The following is a 22,251-nucleotide window of genomic DNA, read 5'->3' as shown; positions in this document are numbered from 1 at the left end:
TAGTACGTTCCCTGCAGTTGTGTGCTGGCTGTACAATTGCTGCTATTTGGAGAACAAAGCCCTGGCTCTCACCTGCAGCTGGGAACCGTGTAACGGGTCAGAGAGGATTCTGTCACAGATGAGCACAATGTTCTGCTACAAGCATTTCCAGATGAGCGGCTCCAGACAGCGGCACATCTGACATCATGCCGAGTGACAACTGAACTCTTAGGGTTCACACAGACGGTTGATGAAATACAAGGCAAGATTAAAGCGTGCACTTTGTCCTCACCTCTAGCAGAGCGCCAGAAGTATTTACTCAAAGCTTCCATTCAGCATAGCATAGCGAATAGCTTAATATGTAGCTGCTATATAAATAACTGATAATAGTAATAATACTAATAATGATATTATATACATTATGAGTGCTTACATAGAACTCCATTGCAGGGTCATACTAGGGGGTTCGAGCATTGCCACTGTCCAGGGTGCTAGACTGAGGAATGGCACCTTCCGTGCCCCGGTGGCAACTGCAATTGGCTTGCAGCGTGCCTGGAATGGCATCCTGCAACCTGGAGAGCTGCCCGGGGCATCCATGTCTGGCATGACGTCACACGTGCAGGGAGAGCGGGTACAGAGAGGTGGCCCAGGGCACGGCTATGGCACTGCTCCATAGTATTTTACAGAGAATTATGCTTATAAACACTGTGGGCAATATCATAATTAAAAGCAAATCAAAACGTGTACAGGTCTGTTCATTTACATTATTTTTTTGATTAAGGCCCGTATTCAATTAGACGCGAAAAAGCCGAGATCCGTGGAAAAGTATCGCCGATCTCGGCTTTTCGCGTGTCGGAAACTTATCTCCGTATTCAATACCAAATGGTTTTCGCGTACACGGAAACTCAATGCAATGTAATAAGTGAAAAAGATTCACCTCTGAATTGCAGGTGGAAAGAAGGGCATTTTTTTAATTTTGGGGTGCAAAGGTGGGGAAACCACTCAGAACCCTTGGGACAGCCCCCCAAAGGACAACTGTGTCAAAAGGGACAGTCCCCCAAAGGACAACTGTGTCAAAAGGGACAGTCCCCCAAAGGACAACTGTGTCAAAAGGGACAGCCCCCAGAAAAGGACAACTGTGTCAAAAGGGACAGTCCCCCAAAGGACAACTGTGTCAAAAGGGACAGTCCCCCAAAGGACAACTGTGTCAAAAAATCCCTATAAAAAATGCAAGAACACCCCAAAAAAGTACTTTCATTTTGGAGTAGAAAGAGTACAAAGCGGCGGGACAAGCATAAAAACTAACGAATTAGACTTTTGGGGGGTCTGCATTCAGGTGCTTGTAACAGATGTGTTTTTCAAATTTTTTTTTAAGTTCACTTATAGAAAATATGCTTGCACCCATTTTTAAGTACCCCAAATTTGACGGGACTACTTATTTTCACCCCAAAATACTGCTTAATGCCATTCTTCACCACTTGTGCAAAGACGCTAATAAGAAGCTATTGAAACAAATTAAGTGCCCCAAATCGCTTTATTAGGTCTATTCGGGCACATCTACATCTACCCCTTTTTTGGGGGGTTCAGGCTAATTTCCCCATTTATGACTCCACTTTCCGCCTGTTCCGACCTCACCTCTTGCCGTTTTCGCGTGGTTTGGAATTGAATAGGGCGAAAAGGGGGGAGCGCACACGATAAGTTCCCAGCGACCAAAACACACGATGTAGGTGGAAAATCGGGCAGGCGAAACTTTATTGTGGACACAAAAATAATTGAATACCGCCCTAAGGGCCCTGATTCAGACCCGCTCGCTGCCGTTGGCAGCTCGCAGGGTTTGAGGCGTTTTTTACATTTATTTTTTGCTCCGGCCGCTCGCAAAGCTGTGGGAGACCACCCACAGCTTGTGCGAGCAGCCAGGAGACCATCGCGATAATCGCGTCCATCGGCCTTGCGAAGAGACCCTGCGGTAGGGTCTAGCTTACGCAAGGCCGAGTGGACTTCCTGCTCTAATAGAGCAGGAAGTCCACTACTGACATAAGTAGTGATGTCAGTTAGACCTCCCTACAAATGGCAGGCGTTCCTAAGGGAACGCCTGCGTTTGTGCAGCCACCCCCCCTACCCCGTCCACAAGACAGCCGCCCCGTCTTGTTGCAAGCCCCGTAGCGACTAAACTTCAGTCGCTCAGTGGGGCTCGTGCACGACGGACACGGCGCATGCGCAGTGCAGCAACAGCGGGCCGCTTGCGAGCGCACAGCGCTTGCGAGCGGCTCTGAATAAGCTCCTAAGTGTTAAAGTGGATTGAAGCTTTAGTTGGTGCGTTAAATACTTAAACTTATTTTGTATTTTATTGCATTGTGCATTCTCCAGTAGGGGGTGTATACGAGTACAGGTGGTGTAGAGTCAAAGGCATTCCTATAATATGTTCTCTTCCTATGAAAGGATCGTAACTGACTTTAAAGGGGACGGTGGCTTTCTCAGGGGTATATGCTTCTGTGGTGTCTATTTACTAAGCAGTGTTAGGAGACAGAGTGAAAAGTGATAAGAAAGTGATAAGGTACCAGCCAATCAGCTCCCAACTGTCATTTTTCAAACACAGCCTGTGAGATGACAGTTGGGAGCTGATTGGCTGGTACCTTATCACTTTCTTATCACTTTTCACTCTCTCTCCTAACACTGCTTTAGTAAATAGACCCCTAAGTCCCAGTCTGCATCATAGGAGTGGACATGTCCATTCCATACTCTGCCTATGTTAAAATGTCCTCATCCATTTTACTTTAGCACACATGTACGAAGCTCCACTTATGTCTGTGGCCAAATAGACAATCAGGATTCCAGCTCTTTGTGATTTAAAAGGGGCATCGGGGAAGGCCCTACGGTTTTCGGTATTTGAGCAGTGAATATTTTTTTATCTCTCTTAAAATAAAATAGCGAATATTTGCTAGAACTGAAAATGTTTTAACCAGCTTTGTATGAATACTGTACTTTGGAATAGAGATGTGCGCTGATCCCCGGGTTTTTGGTTTGGATTTGGATTCAATTTCATATTTTGATTTTGCAAAACCACCCTCAAGTGTTTTTGATCTGTTTTTTTTTTTTTAAGTTGATAAAAACTTTTTAAAAAACAGCTAAAATCATGTAATTGTAAATCCGATGGATTGCAATAATTAGAATTCCGAACCGCGGGAAGATCAGAACCACTCGGATCTGTCCGGATCTCCTCAGGAGATCAGAACTGTGATTATGATCTGTCCGGATTCATGAAATTTAGATGGATTTGGATTTCTGGAGAACAGAACCGCACATCTCTAATTAGCAATGTTTAGAAATCTAAAATTGATGTGAACAAGTTTCACACCTGCACCCTTGTAACAAACCACATGAGCAAGTTTTCCTTTTGACCATACTGCCCTCTTGTGGAGGCATTTATTATGACAGAGGATTGTGATAAAAATGTATAAGTGAGAAAGTGTGTGTATATGTGTCTGCCTATTTGACCTTTATGCACGGGCAGAGTTTTGTACCTAGCAGGACTATGGAGAGCTACGTGGTGCAAAAGTAGGCAGTGGAGTCTCTGATTTGATATTTTGGTTTAAGCAAGTTCGCTCAGGATATCTTCCACTGCACTGGTCTGAAGGCACTGGCTGATATGTACCAGTGGAGCAGGGAGTCGGAGGATCAACTGTCACAATGCACCTGCACTGACAGTTACTAATTTCCTCCAAGCACATTTTCATATACCCTGGTCTCTAATGTTAGTCTGCAATGTAAAAAAATTAATGCTGTAGATGTACTTCAAGATCCATTCTTCAACTCAGGCAATGCTGAGTACCCCAGCTACTGTAGTAGTTAATATTTACTTATGTATTAATAGGAGCCTTTGGTAACAGCTTTGATGGTTTATAGTACAACAATTTGAGCAGTGTTTTGCAATATTGTCAGATGTATCAAAGTGATGTTATATAGATATTGCTCAAGAATGGAATTCTGCAGAACAACTCACAATGCAGAAATATCATCCATACAGTAATCAGGAATAATTAAACATGCCTTACCTGCTATAGAAAAAATACCTTCCAAAAAATAATAACTTATTGTTCTACTTAGATGGGTAGTACTCTTGCTGTAAGATTTGCTCAGTTCGTCTCCAATAAGTAGATGTGTCAGGGTTGCGCATATACCATTCATCTCTTGCAGGCAAAATAATATGTTGGGTTTTGTTCACAATTTGATACATTGTAATGTGCTGGAAGGATCACAAGTTCCCGGTTTGTGCTTTCTCCACTGATTTGTTTGTATAGATTAGTTTGCTATAAAATATATTTATTTGCTTTTGAGCACTGCTAAAACTCCAGTTAAAACACATCTGGGCGGTAATGGGACTTGTAAGCTGTGAATCTTTTGCCGTAAGTGCTTCACCTTCAGATACTGTATTACCCCCCAAAAATAGGACCATTGGTGGAATAATGTTTTGCATTTTTCATAAAACATCAGCTTAGGTGTATCCTCGTTGGTGCACATGAATGAAGGGTAGGAGACAGATGCGAGATAAGCTAGTAGACAAATACGAGATATGTATGAACTTCTGTACAGAAGCAATTTACTGCCTGCTTAGCAGGAAATCTAAGTGTACTCATTTGTCCTGATTCATGTTTACCAGGCAAAGCTTCTCCCATTTGCTGTGTTTTAAACTCAGTAACACAATGATTGCTGCAAAACCCAGCAGAGCACCACTGCAGCGGAAGTCCCTAAAAACAACGTTTGGCCTTGTTATGATATATTTAGTCCTTCGTGCCTCATTGGCAGATCAGTCCATTCATTAAAAATGTCATGCCGTGGCAAGCTGAAGCAGGAATTAGGTAAGAGATGAGAGAGAGAGAGAGAGAGAGAGATCATGAATAGTTAACTCTAATATTTTAAGAACAATACAGGTAATGAAGTAATATATGGAACAATAAATTTTGCAGTTACAGTATTTGGTGTATAACATATTTGTTTGCATTCCTAGCTATTAAATTAACCAACAGTTAAATATACAATGGGGCATATTCAACTAGACATGAGGTTTACCGCTTGGGGAAAAGCTCTGGGTATACACCCCCGGAGCTATTCAATTATTCCGCATTTTTCCTGTGCGGTAAGCCTGCGGGGCAGCCCGTAGATTCCATGTAAAATGCTGGAGTCTATGGGTTTCCCTGCGCGTGACACCCCAGAGGCTGAATCGAACGCAGATTTTTCCTCGCAGCTTCTGAGGCTGCAAAGAAAAAAAATCAGCGTTACGCACGGAGATGCAGGACCCAACTGAATAGGTCCCGGCTGTCAATTAGCCACAGGGTAAACCCAGTGGCCAATTGGATATGCCTCAATAGGTTTATGACTTTTGTATATCTCTTTAATCACTCTGTTTCTTCTTAAAGGCTTGTTCACAGAAGCGACATTTAAAATTTTGCATTAGTTGCGTACAATGGGCCTGATTCTAAGTTGCACACAATTTTCGCATGGACCGTGTGACCTTTAGCAGCCAGTACATGCATCCCAGCCTGCATACGCAATTTAGAGGATTTACGAGCGCTTCCAAGTCGGCTGCATCACGGCTGCTTCTCAGTCATGGCTGAATGGGCATTACCTGGCGGCAACATTTCAACGGCACGTAGAAGACCCATGGTGGTCACGGGTAGGCTGACAAGAGTTGCGGCTACTCCCAGGTAAACTTATGCAGAGATCCATCCAATGTTAGTCAGGTTACCTGCACCAAAGAGAGGGCTGGCGCAAATATAATAGCGATGATGGCTGATGGGGTTGCATAGATGCGCCCAGCTCAGAATACAGGTGGATGTTCGCTGATCGCTGCAAGCAACCTGAATTGTGACCTCTTTACGTGCGAATCAGACCTATTATTTCCTTCTGTTTCATCTCTTTCGCTCAGAGTACAAAAATGGTCCCCAACCATTATGGCTTTTTTTTTGTTTGATCATATTTGAGTTTTACTCTTTTTACATGATCATAAGATGTAACTCCCCATACTGTGACTATGGCATTTACTAGCCCTTCTAGAGATCTGCAGAACAAGGCCCTGTCACACCCTCCCTTTAACAGACAAATATCTGTGTTCTGTACATTGGGCCTCATTCAGAGATGGGCGCTACTGCCATCCCGTACGCAGCGGCTGTGCAAAAATAGGCAAATGTCACAGCTGCCGGAATTTGTATTGAGACGCCCACATCACAGATCTGCCGATTGTGCACATGGACACAAACATCGTTCGATCCTCCGGGTTCTGAGTAACCCTATCGTGCGCCAAATAGGCCAATGGAAGTAAGATGTTGGAGCCTTAATCGCGTACGGGACCTCAGTTGCAGGCTGTGACACGACACCACTCCGTTCCTGCCCACAAGCGGTCCCTGACTGTCAATCAATAATAAATCCTCTCTGCGACCACCATGGCAAGACCATCACTGCACATGCACAGCGTGACTCCAACGCATGCGCAGTAGAGTAAAAAAAACAAAACATCGGCCACTTACGAAAACATCTGAATTGCGTCCATCTCTGAACCAGGCCCAATATAGCCTCATTGGACATTAGCAAAGGGATCAAAGCTGAACATAGTTTAACCTCTTACTTTATTACCTAACTATAACCTCCCCTTGTTTATAGAAAGCCTAAACACTTTACATGACAAAGCAAACAAAGGCCCTGATTCAGAGCCGGACGCTCTGACCAAAGCGCTCGCTCTGAATCAGGGCCCACCTCCATAATTATGGAGCGTCCTCCTGGACGCTCGTATAGCTGTGGGTCACCACCCACAGCCTATATGAGCGTGCAGGTTGATGGTGGCGATGGTCTTGACCATCGCGACCATCGCCACTGCGAGCCGGAGCCTGCGGTTGAGTTTCTCAACCGCAAGGCCCGGAGTGATTTTGGCTCTATCAGAGCCAAAATCACTCCCACTGACATCACTAGTGATGTCAGTGGGCCGGCTTCTGACGGTAGGCGTTCCCTTGGGAACACCCCCGTCTGGGAGGCACGCCCCCGGCACGCCCACCAAAGGGGGCGTGCTGTCAATCAACATCGACAGCGCTGTCAATCAACATCGACAGCACGCCCCCTTTGATCAGACACAACGAGCGAAGGAAAGTCCTTCGCTCGTCGCGTCTCGCGCATGCACACGACGGAGCTCCCTCCGTCGTGCGCATGCGCAGTGCACACCATCGACCCACTTGCGAGCGGACAGCCACTCGCGAGTGGGTCTGAATCAGGCCCAAAGATTGTACTGTGTTACACAACTTGGAAACTGACCATACAGTAATTAACCATTCATAGTATTCTGAAGTGCTGATAAAATAACACTTACCCAGCATGTGATCTAAGACCATAATATAAACGCTAAAGAAAAAAATAAGAACAAAAATAAAAACTAAAATAAAAAGGGGCAAAAAAAAAATGAGAAGAGGGTTACAATTTGTTACACGTTTCTTAAAGTATCCCTAACAATTTATAACAGCGAAGCACTAACCTGGGGTTATAAGTACATATATAAATGTTCTCATGCAGTCACTGTAACATATACGGTACATGCCAGAAACCAGAAGTCTAAAACTTTCATCTTAAAAAAAACCAAATGCAACTTATAGTAACTCTTCCTTCCCATTGCTGCATATACTGTAACAGGTGATGCAGCTTTAGGGCACGGACCTGGGAAAGGTTTGACTCTTTAAGAACAACAATCCTGTTAATACAATAAGAAAGCCAGGAGGAATGAGACTAGTCAAACCAATCCACTGGTCAAATTAGAATACTAGGAATCCCAGCACTAAACCCAAGAGACACTTGGGAGGCAATTAAATGAAATGTGGGTCTCATTCAGACCCGCTCGCGAGCGCTGTACGCTTGCAAGCGGGTCGATGGTGCCCAAGTGCGCATACGCACGACGGAGGGAGCTCTGTTGTGCACATGCGCGAGACCCGGCGAGCGACGGGGAAGCCGTCGCTCCAGGTCTCGCACCAAAGGGGGCGTGCTGTCAATGGTGAGTGACAGCACGCCCCCTTTGGTGGGCGTGCCAGGGGCGTGGCTGCCCAGACGGAGGCGTTCCCATGGGAACGCCTACCGTTTGGGTCCGGCCCCACTGACATCACTAGTGATGTCAGTGGGAGTGATTTTGGCTCTGATAGAGTCAAAATCACTCCAGGGCTTGCGGCAACGAGACCCTCGTCACAAGCCCGATGGTCGCGATGGTCTTGACCATCGCGACCATCATCATGGACGCTTGCATAAGCTGTGGGTGGTAACCCACAGCTATGCAAGCGTCCAAGAGGCTGCACTATTAAAAAAACAAAAAACGCCCTGATTCAGAGCGGGCGCTGGTTCAGAGCGTCCGGCTGTGAATCAGGCCCTGAGATTTAAGACTGCACGTCCCTGTGCGAGGTATGGGGCACGGGCATTGTGCAGTGTGCAAATAACCAATACATACAGTAGCCTAACACCGTGAAGTTTCTGCAAGTGCCTATGGGTTGCACAGTAATAAGCACAATGTAGTGTACCATTGCCGGCATTTGCATGCTGTCACTGGATACAGGGTGTGCGGTGCGAGCGGGTCAAGGGGAGCCCACACCATACACCTTGCACTCATTGAATTTACTTACCTTGCAGCAGGTTCCATATTTAGTACAGAAATCACAGTGAAAATAGGGAAGAGATATGCCTATGCGCGGTACCAGAGTTCTCAGCACATGCGTCGGCGTGAGAAGGGTGGCCCACATGGGCCCACTCTGATGAAACGCCCCAATATCACATCATCTGCCAATTATGAAAAACGCCCCTACATCACATTGGTTTGCCCCTTATTTTGTCTCTAGTGATCTCTAAAGAGATTTGTAGAAAAAGCAGTAATATGAATATAATATAGGGGTCTATTTACTAAGCAGTGTTAGGAGACGGAGTGAAAAGTGATAAGAAAGTGATAAGGTGCCAGCCAATCAGCTCCCAACTGTCATCTCACAGGCTGTGTTTGAAAAATGACAGTTGGGAGCTCATTGGCTGGCACCTTATCACTTTTCACCGTGTCTCCTAACACTGCTTAGTAAATAGACCCCATAATATATTAAGTCAAACATTTTAAATGCCCTGTCTAGAGAGGAAGAGTAATAGGGGGGATGGAACAACAGGTGCCACAAGTACAGCTCCGAAAACTTATACAGAACATCAAAAAGGAGAAATTATTTGCTGCCAATACAGAAGCACCAAATCTATAACCCATTGACTCCACGTAGAGTGTGGAACCAATGTTTTTTTTTAAAGTGCGTTAAACCCCAGGGAGTGCCTTTTCTTGCGGACTTTTCCTCGCAGCGCCTAAAGCTGCGAGGAAAAGTGAACGTATGTAGTATAACACGCAGTGTAAACCCATCTGGCTGAATCGGAGTCCTCCCTTAATCTTGATTTATTATATTGTACTGCAGCCTTAATTTAGAATATTATATGGTTCCGTAATAGACACACATAGGAGCATGGTGCAGGGTCTCTAAGCACAATAAAAACAAAGACAACTTACAGGACAAGAACAGACCAAAGGCGATAACATGACACCGAGCCTCAGTGATGCAACGTTACCTTTTCCTCTAATTCTTTTATTTGTCTCCTCTGAAATTCTAATCTCTCTTCCAGCTCCTTTATTCTCTGAAAGACAAAGAGCGTAAACACTGTGACCCGGGGATCGTTGTTTGGGTGAGGCCAAGATGTGCGTTCCGTGCTCATTCCTCTTTCTCCTCGCTGACTGACATGTATATAGCAATCTGTATTTTTCTTCAAAGTCCACACTAAATTTTATATATATATATATTTTTTTTCTTTTAAATATATGGGGCCTTTGATTTTAAAAAGGGTTTCGGTATTTTATGACACATACTGTAATATGTGAGGATATATACAGTATGTACTGCTCTGTTTCAATGTTCCTCTTTTTAAGGTTGTTGCAGGGGAGAATTTATTGTATGCATTCATTACTTACGTGACCAATTGCAGCAGCACAGCATAGGGAAACACCTGGCGATATGTGACACGTATTGGTGAGCAAAGATCACCTCCTTCAAATGATTTAACGGGCCCATTTATCAATGATCTAGGCATGACATTACCGCCCATGATCACATTGCAAGATCAAATCATATCAGTAGAATGTATCAACCAGCACACGCAGGGACAGGGGTTACAAAAGGAGCCCGTCCCTGCAATGTGCCCGGAGTGCTGCCGGGGCTACTGCGCATGCACACTCACACTGACTGCACATGCGCGGCCGCCATTGCCGGGGAGAGTTCTGGGGGAACCCTCTCCCGGCTAAATATGCAATGGGCAGCCCACAGGCTACAGCGGCATAGCCATCTTCAGATGGCGTTAGCTGCGGGGGCCAATCTCCGAAAAACATCACCAGGGCGTGTGAAGGGGGGAGTGCTTAATGCAAGGGGGAATGCCGTGGGTCACGGAGGCTGACCTCACGGCACGCTCCCATCTCTTTCCGGTCCAGCACAGCCACCGCTGGCCCATACACGCCTCCACCCCTTCCATCTCCGTGATATCTTAATTATTCCGGAGTCGTTGGGTGGAGGGCGGGGGTCTCTTCCTTCCCCCCTCCTCGAGCTGGTCCTTAGGCAATCGGCCCTTCTGCCAAATGCCAGAAGTGCCCGATGGCCAGTCCGGCCCTGTATATACAAACAATTGCTTGGAAATTTAGTGAAATTCAAAGACTCCAGGCAATGAATAGAATCCACTTTCCAAAAAATGTAGTCTTCAATCACTCAAATAAATAATAGATAATACATAGTGCAATATTGTCAAAAAATAGGCGTACATTTATTTTGATATTGCACTCACATTTTTAAAAAAACTTTAAAAACATATAGGGCCAAATGTAATAGGGTGAGAGTTTAGAAAAGTGAGAGTTTCTGACACTTTTTAAACTTTACCAATATAATAGAGTCCAAAAACAAAGTAACAGAGCAAACTTGCATGTTTTTTTAGACTTAAAAAACTGTCACGATTTAAAATCTCATTCGGATGTTTTCCCATTTTGAAGATAAAACTCAACCAATGTGAGAGTTTACTGCTAAACTCTCACATTTTCTAAACTCTCACCCTATTACATTTGGCCCATAAAGTGGATTCTAGTCATTGCCTAGAGTCTTTGAATTTTATATGGAAAAAGAAAAGTACACATTAAAGAAACCGAAAAACTTCACTCAATTTCCAAGCAATTGTTTAATGTAAGGACTGATTGTTGAATTCCATTTATATGTGTTTTTGCGCCAGTTGAGGGGTAATTTTTTTGTATTATAAGGTGGATTACTTTAAGATTTTGTGAAGAGTCTTCCATTCCTCTCATAGGCAGCATTTCACGGTTTGCGCAGCTAATATTATTATTTGTGAGTAAAGATTCCATAAACAGACACAGACAGTTTCAGTGAACAACATTTCAGTCCTTTCAGTACTTTTATCAAGAACACCAACACGGTATAAGGCCACCGGTGTCAGTGGAACTGCGTCTTCCGATGCATTCCCTGACACTGTCATACCCACCGATGACAGTCACTCCCCCAGTTACCTGTTTGATCAGAGATCTATGTGGCCGTGAAAATTTAGATATTTAATAATAATTTTTTTTAATTGATTATACAACATAGATAATGTCATAGTAATTTTTAAATTATATGCATTGATATATATTATTGGTCTATTAACAATGGTTATATATATAAGCTAAGAGCTAGTAATTCCTATCTAGGAAAGGCATCAATAAATCAATATTTTTTTATTTTAGAACTGTGTGTTAGCGCTCTCTTATTTTTCAATTTTACCGCCCAGGAATGCCTATTGGAGTTGCATGAATTGCCATGCAATTTTGGTTATCATTGGTACATGTGCGCAGTGTATGCACAGACGCCCATTGTTTCAAATGCGTCCACCTCTGAATCAAGCCCTATTTATCTATCTGTGTATCTACCTAAGGAAGCATCACATGGTGCTCTCCCTACCTACCATTTACATTCAAGAATCAAATCCCCAGAGTTACCTTTTAATTATATTTTTATTTAAAATGCTCTGGTATTAACATCAGAGATTGTATGTCATTATCTGCCTGTCTATCCTGCCTGTATCGCCCTACCACACTACAGCCTGCTTGGTGTACCCGCAAATGTCGCGCTTAGATGTTTTTTACATATTTTTTTTGGAGGGGGTGTAACTTCTAAGACGCCCCCTCCATATTGTCACCTGAGGGGCTAAATGTGTACGGGGATGGTGGTGGCAGAAGTTTGCCATGGGTGCCTAGAAGCCTTGCACTGGCCCTGTGCATCACATTCCGAAAGTTGGTAAAGTTGGCAGCATTGCATCCCCCATAGAATCCTGTGGGCGCTGCGGCTGCTGGTGGGAATGGAGGGATCACAGCAGGTATCAGAGCTATCTGCTGCTGTCCCTCTGTCAAACTTAATATTTGCGGTTAACTGCCGAAAATGCCCGTTTTCGGGGATTAAGCCACAAATATACAATCATAAATGGGCCCCTATATCTCAATGCGTTGTACTGAGGCGGTCATCAAATCTCCACCTGTCACTTGTCAACAAAGGAAGGTCATGTTTTCAGCTTAAGAGCTTTTAAAACATCATGGCGTCTCAGCCAGGAAAGCTCAGCATTGAAGATATGGAAGGTATTATACACCCCTGCATTGTGACATTACTTTTCATACAGACCTTTCAGAGCTTTTGGGGTTGGATGCAGCAAAGGGAGAAATGTGGTCAAACCCCCAAAATGCAGGTTTGACCGCATGTATCATATGAACCAAGCCTCGGGACGCATCGTATGCGGTGAGTAACACCATCTCCTGATGGCGTTATCCTATAGAAGCCAATAGGATCCCTCCCAGCACCCCCCCCCCACCGCAACATGTGTCATTCTGCACATGCACAGAATGACACCAGAGGGGCTTCTGGGTCATAGACATGGAAGTACCTCATTTGCAAAGGACAACTCTTACCGAGAGACCAGTCCTCTGTGATTCGCTTCATGCATACATGCATAACTAACGCCGGCATGCATGCAAAGGGTGGCGAGATGCATCTCATCCCGAATGTGTTGCGTCATGCAATCCGACTGACAGGGAAACTGTGTTTACCACTCACTATAAGGAGGAGGGTTTATGCTTTCACAATTCTAATGGTGTCTAGTTGAGAAATCACAACATTCTAAAACTCTCATTTGCTTCCTTAATTTGTTGTTTGTTATGTGTCTCCCACCAAATACTAGTGGGCCATGAAGTATACATTTGTCGTTAAATGGTCTTGTACCTGCTGCGCATGTTGAATGATCTCCATTCGCTCACGCAAGATCTGGGCGTCTCTTTCCCGGAGTTCGCTCATCACCTGACGCTTCCACTGCTCCACCGCGCACCTCAGCTTCTCCTGCTCTTCTTCCGAAAGGATGTGACACATCTTGGCTCCAGTCTCCTGCTGTAAGGCGTCGTATAGCATGGCCTCCAGCTCCAAGATATGCTTGTCAAAAATAAAACATGGTCCTTAGTGACTATAGCGCATTCTAGAGACTTTCCAATAAACATGGGTTAGAAATATATACTTTGGACTATTTATTAAAATTACAAACACACTAGTATTTGCTTTGGCAATAATATTTATAGCTGCAATATATAACTTTAAAGGAACATTTAGCTAAACTAAAAGCTCCCATTTATCAATGAAGCATAACCCCTTTAGCGCTTGCTAGAGGGGTTGTGCCACCCTTTCTGGATTTAACATACAGTGGTATTGTAAGATTATCGCTGTTTGTCAAACATCGCTATTGCCATCTTTTAGATGGCGAGTGTGATGTGGTCCCCATTGCTGGCAATGGAGACCCGGCAGGTGCCTTTCCGGCTTCAGCAAAGCCTTACAGGCACTGCCGGGTCCCCCTGTCATACACATGCACAGACGGACCATTGCGCTTGCACATTACACTGGAGCGCGTCGCTGGTAGAGGAGGAGGACTTCGCGGAACCTCTATGGAGGGGTAAGTATTGGTAAGTACCAGTACATTTTTTGTTTTTATCAGTGATACTAAACTAAAAATTGCACTAGTGTGTACCATCGTTGATAAATGGGGGCCACAGTTTCATACTGATCAGTTCACAATATTGACAATTTGTCTTTGTACTGCTCATCTAAACATTGATGACATCTTTGCTTTCTATGAAAGACTAAAATATTTTACGAGCTGCAAGTGTCCTTAATGTGGGAGCTTCAACAGTCATAAGTCATGTTCTGCACAAAAAAACTTTATTATTATTATTTCCCAAGTACTTGAACATAAACAATAAAGTAGGTTATATTTTCCTTTTAATTGACAAATAAATTTTTTATATGTATTTTATACCTCAACACATTTGTATTTTATCTCCCCTAGGATTTGCAATTCCTGTTTATTAATGTTTCTGCCACCTTATCATTGAATGGTGGTATCTAAACGCAGGGCCATAACTACTAGTTGACCAGGCTGGCAGTCGCCAAGGGTGCCAGTTAAGGGGGAAAGGGGGGCGCCACCCAGCTCAGCCACTGACAAAGTTGGGGGCCCAAAGCCACCTGGCTCTGAGGGAGGCTTTCTGCAAACTACCCTAGCCTTACCTATCAGCCTGGGCTCCACTTTGAGCCTCCATGATCCATACTCCCAACTGTCCCGCATTCAGCAGGGCATGCCCATTTTTCTGTGACTGTCCCACCCACGAGCCGCAATGTCCCGCGGTGGGGCGGGGGGGAGGAGTTGGAGGGAGCATAAACCGCGGCGGGTAAGCAGAAGGAAAAAAGATGCCGTGGGCATCTTTTCACCAGTGTACGGAGAGCCTGGGAACTGCCCAGCATCTCGGAGAGTGCTGGGCACGCCCCCACAGTGATGTAAACGGGGGTTGCTGCAAGACTCCTGAGGTTCCGCCCCTTCCCCCAAAGCCCACCCCCTTTTTAGGGCACGCAAGTCTACGGCGTGTAAACTGTGCCTCTTCAGTGATCCTAAAAGTTGGGAGGTATGCATGATCTTCTGAGCCAGGAGTGCAGAGCTCATGACATCATGATGCAGCTGAACAAGTCCTTCACTTTCACAGGGGTGCACGGACCCCTAGATACGCTACTGTATAAACCTATCATTTATTGACGTGCTAAGGTTTAACTGGTCTTTAAATACTGACTGTATTCCTGGCATAAACTTTTCTTAGAAATATTGAATATTACGGGTAACACTTTATTTTGTCATAATTGTAAACTGTGGTCTCCAGTTGTCCCTGTCAGACAGAAGGTCGCATCATGCTGCAGACATTCGCAACTTATGGCCCCTACACACTAGGCAATTTTTTTTTAAACAATTTGCCCGATTCTGACGCATCGAAACGACAAATTGCTAAATTGTCCAGTGTATACGCACTATATTGTGCAGTGTGCGCTCCCGTGGGGTCATCAGTCGCATTGTCTGATCTTTCAAACATGCAGTACAGACGATGCGGCTGACGACTCCATGCAGCGGGATGCGGCAGGGTCTGACACATCAGGCGGTCAGGCACCGGATCGCCCAATGTGCACGGGCCGCTCGATATGTCTGCCCGTCGGCCGGTGCGCCATTTAGTGTGTGCCCAGCATTGATGGAAAAAATTTATGTATTTTCCTTTTAAGAAATCCAATGTAACATTCTCAATAATGCTCCTATGCTACTCGCCCTTCTAGCCAGAGCACACAGCCCTAACTACAGTATTAGAGTACAGCATAGGTTCCTCATATGGGACCACTGCAACAACTGAGAAACCGCTCCGCTCAGCCTTGACCAGCTTCCCAACTGGCTTATTGTCCACTAAACATAAAACTGAGATTGCCCTGTGTACTAATCCCCCGATCTATACAGAGTATTTCTACATGGCAATACTGCCATGATTCTGTAATAGATGTGCATAATGCAGTACAGTATTGGCATGTGATATGTTATAGACATGTGTGATATGAAGTGGGTATTATATGTCAATTTAACACTGGAAGAAATCCTTTCTGACTCCAAAACACAATAAACACTATTTGAAAAATCTACATTATAACTGTGAATCACAATAATCCATTACACAGATACTGTAGGACCTAAAAGTTCACAGTGTTTATATGTTTAAGAATGTGGCAATAGATACTATGTATAACCTAAACACATACAGTATAATGGATGTTGATTCCTTTTCAGTGAGAAGATACTTTTGTTTCAGAATCCACTTGTAGATCTGAATACAAGATATTGTGTTTCAATAGGATTGCTGCTGCAGTACACACTGATATGTGATGAGCCTGTGAGAACAATTGGTTATATAGAATGGTGGCATACTGTACAATCATTGAACATTTAAATAAACGGAAATGCTCCGATTTAATTGAAACATTTATTTCACTGCCACGTTGATATGATGAGATTATATAATCCGCACATTGCCTTTTATATTTACACCTGCTGGTAATTGCCATATGTGAATAGCAATAATAAACTGAAACATTTAGCACTCTATGAATGCAGCACGATGATAATAACGAGGGACACGGAGATCAGTCATAGCCTTTATTTTAAACTTTCACTATTGACCTATATATCTTTGATTTTGCTGAACTTTGATGTAACTGTTTGTTTATTAGCAAATACCAAATAAAAGTTGAAGTTTATAATGTTTTTGTGCTTATGCAAATACAAGTGCACTCCATGATAGGGACTAGTTTTTCTATGTTTGTGAAGGCTTCTAGCTGCATCAGCCATAGGAACTGCAGAACGGGAATATTTTTTTTAACATAGCCCTTGTGCAGGGATTGGGTATGAAATACCGGCGGCTGAACAGCTGGATCAAATCCTGACAGCGGCATCCCGATGGATGAAGATCCTGACAGGGGTGGTAAGTACCCTAATACTCCCCCTCTCCCCCCACCCTAACCCTCCATTAGTGGCACCTATCCCTGACCTCCCCCCAGTGGTGCCCAGAGCCGGACTGGCCATCTGACACTTCTGGAAGTGCCATAAGGACCGATGGCCTGATGGGCCGCCGTCCCGATCACACAAACTAGACATACAGACAAAGAGCTGATTAATATTGTACGAGTCCAGTAAGCAGTGGGTTCTGCCACTGCTCTGCGCTGTTCTGGATGTCAACTGTGCAGCCTGTCCTCTCTGACATACATCAGCCATCGCGGAGAACAGACAGCACAGCAGGCAGGAGGAGCAACAGAACGAGAAGAGGCTAAAGCAAGAGGTTAGTACATTAGATGAACTATCAGTAAATATAGCATGTACAGTACCAGTCAAAAGTATGGACACACCTTCTCATTCAATGGTTTTGTTTATTTAAATTATTTTCAACATAGTAGATTAATAGTGAAGACATCAAAACTATGAAAGAACACATATGGAATTATGTTGTAAAAAAAAAAGTGTTAAACAAATCACCACCTGCAGAACAGCACCAAGTACCTGGAACCTTCTCCCTGCAGTCACAGTCCCATTCATGATGAGCACTTTCTCACTCTGACTCCCACTTCCCCCGACCGGCTACATGGCATTACTCAGACAGCTACTGATTGGCTGTGACCAGTGTCAGTCTGGCTATCATACAAATTACAACTTACATGCAGCTAAAAGGAACAGACATATCACAGCCTGCCCCCAAGTGTGTGTGCAGTGCTCCTACACCACCACCCTGACCCCTCTCTACCCACCACTACCAATCTGGACAACCTCCCTGACCACTCCATGCCCACCACTACCACTTTGCACCCCCCTAATCCCTCTATATCTACTTCTATCTCTCTGTACTACTGCCCATTCATCTCCTTACTGTACCTGTCACTATGTATCTGCACTACCCCATAACTCCTCCTTACCTCACACTGCCACTCTGCACTACCCCCTGAACCCTACATGCCCACCACTACCTCTCTGCACTACCACCCTGACCCCTCCATGCCCAACACCACCTCTCTGCATTACCATCCTGACTCCTCCATGCCCACCACTACCTCTCTGCACTACACCCCTGGACCCTCCATGCCTACCACTACCTCTCTGCATTACCATCCTGACTCCTCCATGCCCACCACTACCTCTCTGCACTACCCTCCTGACTCCTCCATGCCCACCACTACCTCTCTGCATTACCATCCTGACTCCTCCATGCCCACCACTACCTCTCTGCACTACCCTCCTGACTCCTCCATGCCCACCACTACCTCTCTGCATTACCATCCTGACACCTCCATGCCCACCACTACCTCTCTGCACTACTACCCTGGACCCTCCATGCCCACAACAACATCTCTGCACTACCACCCTAACCTCTCCATGCCCACCACCACCTCTCTGTACTACCACCCTAAACTCTCCATGCCCACCACTACCTCTCTGTACTACCCCCCTGACCTCTCCATGCCCACCACTACCTCTCTGCACTACCCTCCTGACTCCTCCATGCCCACCACTACCTCTCTGCACTACCCCCCTGACCCCTCCTAACCACCACTACATCTCTGCACTACCCTCCTGACTCCTCCATGCCCACCACTACATCTCTGTACTACCCCCCTGACCTCTCCATGCCCACAACTACCTCTCTGTACTACCCCCTGACCTCTTCATGCCCACCACTACCTCTCTGCACTACCCTCCTGACTCCTCCATGCCCACCACTACCTCTCTGCACTACCCTCCTGACTCCTCCATGCCCACCACTACCTCTCTGTACTACCCCCTGACTCCTCCATGCCCACCACTACCTCTCTGCACTACCCCCCTGACTCCTCCATGCCCACCACTACCTCTCTGCACTACCCTCCTGACTCCTCCATGCCCACCACTACATCTCTGCACTACCCCCTGACCCCTCCATACCCACCACTACCTCTCTGCACAACCTCCTGACTCCTCCATGCCCACCACTACCTCTGCACAACCTCCTGACTCCCCATTCCCACCACTACCTCTCTGCACTACCCCCCTAACCTCTCCATGCCCACCACTACCTCTCTGTACTACCCCCCTGACCTCTCCATGCCCACCACTACATCTCTGCACTACCCCCTGACCCCTCCATACCCACCACTACCTCTCTGCACAACCTCCTGACTCCTCCATGTCCACCACTACCTCTCTGCACTACCCCCCTGACCTCTCCATGCCCACCACTACCTCTCTGCACTACCCCCCTGACCTCTTCATGCCCACCACTACCTCTCTGCACTACCCTCCTGACTCCTCCATGCCCACCACTACCTCTCTGCACTACCCCCCTGACTCCTCCATGCCCACCACTACCTCTCTGCACTACCCCCCTGACCTCTCCATGCCCACCACTACCACTTTGCACCCCCCTAATCCCTCTATATCTACTTCTATCTCTCTGTACTACTGCCCATTCATCTCCTTACTGTACCTGTCACTATGTATCTGCACTACCCCATAACTCCTCCTTACCTCACACTGCCACTCTGCACTACCCCCTGACTCCTCCATGCCCACCACTACCTCTCTGCACTACCCCCCTGACCTCTCCATGCCCACCACTACCTTTCTGCACTACCCCCTTGACTCCTACATGCCCACCACTACCTCTCTGCACTACTCCCCTGGACCCTCCATGCACACCACTACATCTCTGCATTACCATCCTGACTCCTCCATGCCCACCACTACCTCTCTGCACTACCCTCCTGACTCCTCCATGCCCACCACTACCTCTCTGCATTACCATCCTGACTCCTCCATGCCCACCACTACCTCTCTGCACTACCCTCCTGACTCCTCCATGCCCACCACTACCTCTCTGCATTACCATCCTGACTCCTCCATGCCCACCACTACCTCTCTGCACTACTCCCCTGGACCCTCCATGCCCACAACTACATCTCTGCACTAATACCCTAACCTCTCCATGCCCACCACTACCTCTCTGTACTACCACCCTAACCTCTCCATGCCCACCACTACCTCTCTGTACTACCCCCCTGACCTCTCCATGCCCACCACTACCTCTCTGTACTACCCTCCAGACGCCTCCATGCCCACCACTACCTCTCTGCACTACCCCCCTGACCTCTCCATGCCCACCACTACCTCTCTGCACTACCCTCCTGACTCCTCCATGCCCACCACTACCACTTTGCACCCCCCTAATCCCTCTATATCTACTTCTATCTCTCTGTACTACTGCCCATTCATCTCCTTACTGTACCTGTCACTATGTATCTGCACTACCCCATAACTCCTCCTTACCTCACACTGCCACTCTGCACTACCCCCTGACTCCTCCATGCCCACCACTACCTCTCTGTACTACCCACCTGACCTCTCCATGCCCACCACTACCTCTCTGCACTACCCCCTTGACTCCTCCATGCCCACCACTACCTCTCTGCACTACTCCCCTGGACCCTCCATGCACACCACTACATCTCTGCATTACCATCCTGACTCCTCCATGCCCACCACTACCTCTCTGCACTACCCTCCTGACTCCTCCATGCCCACCACTACCTCTCTGCATTACCATCCTGACTCCTCCATGCCCACCACTACCTCTCTGCACTACCCTCCTGACTCCTCCATGCCCACCACTACCTCTCTGCATTACCATCCTGACTCCTCCATGCCCACCACTACCTCTCTGCACTACTCCCCTGGACCCTCCATGCCCACAACTACATCTCTGCACTAATACCCTAACCTCTCCATGCCCACCACTACCTCTCTGTACTACCACCCTAACCTCTCCATGCCCACCACTACCTCTCTGTACTACCCCCCTGACCTCTCCATGCCCACCACTACCTCTCTGTACTACCCTCCAGACGCCTCCATGCCCACCACTACCTCTCTGCACTACCCCCCTGACCTCTCCATGCCCACCACTACCTCTCTGCACTACCCTCCTGACTCCTCCATGCCCACCACTACATCTCTGCACTACCCCCCTGACCTCTCCATGCCCACCACTACCTCTCTGTACTACCCCCTGACCTCTTCATGCCCACCACTACCTCTCTGCACTACCCTCCTGACTCCTCCATGCCCACCACCTCTCTGCACTACCCTCCTGACTCCTCCATGCCCACCACTACCTCTCTGCACTACCCCCTGACTCCTCCATGCCCACCACTACCTCTCTGCACTACCCCCCTGACTCCTCCATGCCCACCACTACCTCTCTGCACTACCCTCCTGACTCCTCCATGCCCACCACTACATCTCTGCACTACCCCCTGACCCCTCCCTACCCACCACTACCTCTCTGCACAACCTCCTGACTCCTCCATGCCCACCACTACCTCTCTGCACTACCCCCCTGACCTCTCCATGCCCACCACTACCTCTCTGCATTACCATCCTGACTCCTCCATGCCCACCACTACCTCTCTGCACTACCCTCCTGACTCCTCCATGCCCACCACTACCTCTCTGCACTACCCTCCTGTCTCCTCCATGCCCACCACTACCTCTCTGCACTGCCCTCCTGACTCCTCCATGCCCACAACTACATCTCTGCACTACCCCCCTGACCTCTCCATGCCCACCACTACCTCTCTGTACTACCCTCCTGACTCCTCCATGCCCACCACTACCTCTCTGCACTACCCTCCTGACTCCTCCATGCCCACCACTACCTCTCTGCACTACCCACTGACTCCTCCATGCCCACCACTACCTCTCTGCACTACCCCCCTGACTCCTCCATGCCCACCACTACCTCTCTGCACTACCCTCCTGACTCCTCCATGCCCACCACTACCTCTCTGCACTACACCCTGACTCCTCCATCTCCACCACTACCTCTCTGCACTACCCCCTGACTCCTCCATCCCCACCACTACCGCTCTGCACTACCCCCCTGACTCCTCCATGCCCACCACTACCTCTCTGCACTACCCTCCTGACTCCTCCATGCCCACCACTACATATCTGCACTACCCCCTGACCCCTCAATACCCACCACTACCTCTCTGCACAACCTCCTGACTCCTCCATGCCCACCACTACCTCTCTGCACTACCCCCCTGACCTCTCCATGCCCACCACTACCTCTCTGCATTACCATCCTGACTCCTCCATGCCCACCACTACCTCTCTGCACTACCCTCCTAACTCCTCCATGCCCACCACTACCTCTCTGCACTACCCTCCTGTCTCCTCCTTGCCCACCACTACCTCTCTGCACTGCCCTCCTGACTCCTCCATGCCCACCACTACCTCTCTGCACTA

General features: G+C 47.0%; 1 protein-coding gene across 1 annotated transcript in view; it reads right to left on the bottom strand.

Moving 5' to 3' along the window:
• Nucleotides 1-4,651: 4,651 nt before the first annotated feature.
• Nucleotides 4,652-22,251, bottom strand: part of JAKMIP3 (Janus kinase and microtubule interacting protein 3) — a 108,175-nt gene continuing 90,575 nt past the window's right edge. Inside the window, exons 19-22 of the mRNA XM_088476950.1 lie at nt 13,305-13,508; nt 9,583-9,648; nt 7,331-7,393; nt 4,652-4,819 (exon numbers count right to left, since the gene is read on the bottom strand). Coding sequence (XP_088333076.1) covers nt 7,343-7,393; nt 9,583-9,648; nt 13,305-13,508 — 321 coding nt within the window. The 3' untranslated portion in view covers nt 4,652-4,819; nt 7,331-7,342. The remainder of the gene's footprint in view (nt 4,820-7,330; nt 7,394-9,582; nt 9,649-13,304; nt 13,509-22,251) is intronic.

Source organism: Taudactylus pleione, unplaced genomic scaffold (assembly GCF_031769625.1).
Source record: "Taudactylus pleione unplaced genomic scaffold, aTauple2 ptg000198l, whole genome shotgun sequence".
NCBI lineage: Eukaryota > Metazoa > Chordata > Amphibia > Anura > Myobatrachidae > Taudactylus > Taudactylus pleione.
Note: the sequence above shows the minus strand (reverse complement) of the source record. Positions and strands in the feature narration are given on the sequence as shown.